Here is a 5,000-nt window from a genome sequence, read left to right as displayed (position 1 = left end):
CTCTTATATATTGCTACTGAGAATACAACTGCTTTGGAAAAACAGCTTGGCAGATCCTTAAACATGTACTTACTATGTAATGCAACACTTCCACTCCTAAACATTTACTCCCCCCAAAATGATAACAAATATCCACTCAAGTATTTGTATATTAATGTGCATAGAAACTTTATTCATAACTATTAAACCTGAAAACAACCCAAATGCCCAGACAAATAAATGGAAAAGGAAATTGCGGCTCCTCAATCCAATTGGATACTATCCAGCGATACAAGGAAACAGACCTGATACGTACAACAACGTGGATAAATCTCAAGGACATCACATTGAGCAAAAGAAGTTGACACAAGAGAATGCCTATTGTAGGATTGATTATATTGATATGAAATTCGTGTGGTTGCCTTGGGATCTTTTGGAATGATGGAAACGTTCTATGGCTTGATTGCGGCGGTGGTTATAGGAGTATGTACATGTATTGGTCAAAACTCAACCAACCACATGCTTAAAACAGGTACATTTTATTAAATATAAATTATCTCTCAGTATTGTTGATTTAAAAGAATATATGTAAGGCAGCTCCTCCATCTAGCAGCTTGTGGCACTTGCTTTGACCCTGCCCCCCCTGCCCCCAGACTCAACCGGAAGCGCGGCCCCCAGCCACTCACTGGTATCAGATGCAAGAGCCTGTGATGGAGTAAGGAATCAGGCCTCGCTGGAGGCATCCAAGCCAAGGTTGGAAAACTGCTTTTCCAGAAGAAAAAGGAAACCTCTACATGGGAAAAGGTGACTAATAAGCATACCTGAAGGACGTGGTTGCACGAATACCAGAATCTGATCAGATAAAACAATTGTGGGGATTTCCTGGGACCTCCAATAAACTTACAGAAACTTGTTTTTTGGACTGTTTTTTGGGCTTCACAAGAGAAATAAAACCTGAAGGTACCACCTATTCAGAACACTGCTTACAGAAATATTTCTAAATGACACAAAGAATATCCGTGAGACCCCAGGAAAATCGTATTCGGGGGGATGAAGCCTCAGCGGCCAAAGCAGGACCCCTTGGCCGGCCACGACAGAGAAGTCCTCATGGATGGACTCTTGCCATCTGCGGTTACTCTAGAAATGAGGATTCATCTGACAGAATCCCCTGAAAGCAGCAGCCACCATGTTAAACTGTCATGACTGCTTGGAAAATTGAAACCACTGGAGACACAAAATTGCTATTTACCAGAAGTAATCAGATAGAATGCCTTATTTTTCAATGAAAATAATAAGATGCAACATTTATGGAGGCCCTAAGATTCAGCAGCTTGGTCACTTTAGTAGAAAAATCATTTCTAATAGTTTCTTCAACAAATATGTATATACGGCAGTTTCGTTGAAAGAGGGGCCGTTAATTTTTTTTTCAAATATTGCAGAAAGGCAGGGAGAAGACAGCTGGAAAATCACCATTGGATCTATCAACTGGTGGTGACTAGGAGTTTCAAGACTACAAATTCAATAGCCCCGGGGGTCAGAAATCAGATTGTTGTACGTGAGGGGGGAATACTTGACATGTAGAACAAACTGAGACGCTTTGGGTCCCTGGAGCCCAAGAGGCTAAGCTCACACATAGCATATATGCTAACTACGTAGCAATAAAGCCCAACCTACTGGAATACCAAACCCAGAAATCTACTCCGGCAACAGTCATCCTGTTGATTCAAGATATTTTGTAACCTTAAGTAGAGGAATGTCAAGAGTCTCTTCATCCCTGTAAGAGGTTTTTTAAAAATCAAAACATTACTTATCTTTTCAGCTTCCTTTACATTCTTCTCTCCATTCTCAGCAGAAGGCTTTCCCCTCCTACTGGGCTTAGAAGGCTTCCTCTCATGTGGCCATAAGGCTTCTCATCCATCTTCTCATCTTCCGCCGTCCCTCTTCTCTGTACCAGGAAGACGGAGCCTCCTCCAGTTAAAAGCTCTCCCCTGCCTGTCGCGGGAATATTCTAACACCACTCAGCTCTTCCACGACAGTGCCTTCCCTTTGCCTCTCCTGGGGGCTCCCAACCCCCAAAGCGATTTCTCCAATCTCTTCTCGGCACCAAAGCTGCAAACTTCTCGCGTTAGTCAAACCCCTCAGTCGCTATTTCCAGATCATACTTTCCCACAATCTGGCTTCTTCATCTGCCCCAAGAACTTTCCCTCATGCCAAATCCTGTAGGATTTTACAGACATAGGCTCCCTAAGGTTTCTACAATATTTGACGTGAGGGTCTAACCCTGTCCTTTTTAAGGGTCCCTTTTTTGGCTTCTGAGAAGCCCTTCCTCCCAGTTTCCATGCTAGTGTTCCACCCTTCCTTTTCATCCTCCACTAATCTTCTGACCAATCAGTTTGGATGTTCCCTTGAACATCTAATGTTCTGCAACATTCCCTCCAGCCCTCCTCCCCTCTTGGGCAGCACTTCTCAAACTCTAGTGGGCATATGACTTACCTGGGATTCCCGTTCAAAAGCAGATTCTGATTCAGTAGGTTTGCGGTGGAGCCTGAGATCCTGCATGGCTAACGAGCTCCCATGGGAAGCTGGTCCAGGGACATGCTAAGTATCAAGATCTTAGAGAACAGAGCCTGCATCCAGATTCAAACACTTTCAAACTCAACAACTTGAGATGTGATCAGTCCTACATGAAACATTCTGAGTCACAATTTAAGTGCCACAAAAATGAACATTCCATGAGGATTATCCATAACCTTATTATTTAGATTTTTTAGGAACAAGCAGTTTTCCTCAATATAGTAAAGATGGGTAGGAAGTATCAGCCCCAATGTTTCAGGTAATTAGAGTCAGGTTTCCATTAGCAAATAAGGATGGTGCAATGAGAAGATCAAATTAAGTGAGGAGGAGAGGGTTCTGCCTAATCCTTAGGCTGGAAGTCACCTGAAGTGCAACAGTTTTTTCTAGAATATGTATTGATCACCAAGTGACAAGAAGATTCAGTCACTCTCATTTCTGAATAAGCCGAACTTATATCCCCTCACATATGATTCTTCAATTGCATCCACTGCCTTTCTTCATAGATTGTGCTCTTCAACTGGCATTTGATTTTAGATTCATCCTCCCAGACCCATTCAGCTAAGCCAGTAATTCAACCTTGATGCGATGTCAATGATCACCCGGGAAGATAACAGTCGCGGTCCTTCCTCGGGACAAAGCTTTGAAAGGCTGGTTTCTTTCATCTCCTTTCCTCCTGTGTATTAGAAAGATTTCTGCCACAGTTGGAGAATTCATTCAATAGCATGATTTGGGCTTGGTGATTATGAGATGCCTAAGCTGCACTTTGTTATTTAATCATCTACAAAAAAAGGAGCCATTTATTGCTCCTGGTACTTCAGCAGTAGACAGACATTGGATTTCAATTCAAATCTTCCATGAGTCCACTGAAATTATGCTCTGAAGAAAATAAGGTGGCATTAGAACATGGGGTACTTGGGAGCAATTTCTTGATGAAAGGCCTTACCTACTGAGGATATTATTTCAGGCAACTGAAAAATAAAGACTGAATTATAAAGCAATTTGTGTCAAGATGCAAGTAATAGCTACTGGAATAGCAAATGAATGTAGTATTATCACTGCTATTGAAATGAGTCAAAATTAATTCACAGTGAACTATTTTTCTAAAGATGGAAAGAATTTATGGGTTTACTACCACGAACCCCCAACATTAGATGTTAGCATGTCAAATACTAAATGCAAATATTCAGATAATTAAATAAGGTCAGAAGAGGATAGGGAACAGAAATTTTCCTTTTAAGTTCATCAGGCAAAACCTGACACCTCTTTGAGTTATCTGATTGAGAATAATTAATTGTAGACAGAGATGAAGTCAGACTTGATCTCACGGTAACTGAGCACTTCTCTTTCTGTTTCTGTGCTCCGAGCAGTTAGTCCGAGGAGCGATTCCAGGCTTGGAAGAGGTACTGTTTAAGGCGTACCATGAGAGGAAGTACATCTCTTTTCATCAGTGAATCTCTGCTCGATTCACCCGATGACAAATCTGCATTTTCACATTTCAGAGACCTAAGCGTAAGACTGCAAATGGTCCAGGCATTGTCCTGTCCATGCTTCCTGTCATCACCAGAGTCCCTGAGGGAGCCCTGTGGCTAGTGGGAGGCATGGGAATTGCAGTAAAACACACCAGGGTTCAAGTCTTGGCTAGGCCGTCTGCTGACTGTGCGATTCTAAGTAATTTCCGTAGCCTCTCAAAGATACAGTCAACACAAATGGAGTTAATATCACCTAATCCGCAGAATGATGAGAATTAAACAAGCGAACACACGCAAAGCACTTCGTCCGGTCAATAAAGGGTTGCAGCTGCTGTCACCAGGGTCACTTCAACACTTCATAATTACCATGCTGAAAATCTACCTCGTTCCTCCATTATCTGTGGAGCCAAGCCCAGTGTGGCCTGACGAGCAGCAACCTCCAGATTAGTTCCACTTCCACCCCAAACTAGTTAACTCACTAATCCCTGAGTATCCTGACAATAACTCACTAATCCCTGAGAATCCTGATTAGTTAACTCACCAATCTGTGCATATCCTCTGACTAGCTAACTCACTAATCCCTGAGTATCCTGACTAGTTAACTCACCAATCCCCGAGCACCCTCTGGGCTTTCCTATTTCTTTCTTCACTCATTCAATTTTTCATTAACATATTTATTAAATATTACAGAGTAACCCTGAGGAAATAGGTATTAGGATATGTGCAGAGGTGCCAAAGGTTAGTAAGACACAGTTCTTCCCCTCAAAGTGGGTCCAGTAGGAGAGACAGCTATCTGTATAAGTATTTATAATGTAAGGGGAAAGCTGTCGTAAAAGACAAAGTGCTGTGAGAGCAAGGAGAAGGAAACGTTTAATTCGGATCTTGTTTTTTGCCTTATCCTCAATGTCCTCCTCTATCTCTATCATATAAATCTTATTCAACTTTCAAAACCAAACAGTTCCAAGCATTGATCTCTTC

At 42.0% G+C, this 5,000-nt stretch overlaps 1 protein-coding gene across 1 annotated transcript; it reads left to right on the top strand.

Annotated features, from left to right (window-relative positions):
• Positions 1-420: 420 nt before the first annotated feature.
• On the top strand, positions 421-1,151 carry LOC131513105 (mitochondrial import inner membrane translocase subunit Tim9-like). The gene is made up of 3 exons (XM_058732511.1): positions 421-462; positions 807-939; positions 1,009-1,151. Exons 1-3 carry the CDS (start codon positions 421-423, stop codon positions 1,149-1,151), a joined length of 318 nt encoding a protein of 105 aa, XP_058588494.1.
• The last annotated feature ends 3,849 nt before the right edge of the window (positions 1,152-5,000 follow it).

Source organism: Neofelis nebulosa, chromosome 5 (genome assembly GCF_028018385.1).
Source record: "Neofelis nebulosa isolate mNeoNeb1 chromosome 5, mNeoNeb1.pri, whole genome shotgun sequence".
NCBI lineage: Eukaryota > Metazoa > Chordata > Mammalia > Carnivora > Felidae > Neofelis > Neofelis nebulosa.
This window is presented reverse-complemented; position numbering and strand designations above follow the sequence as displayed.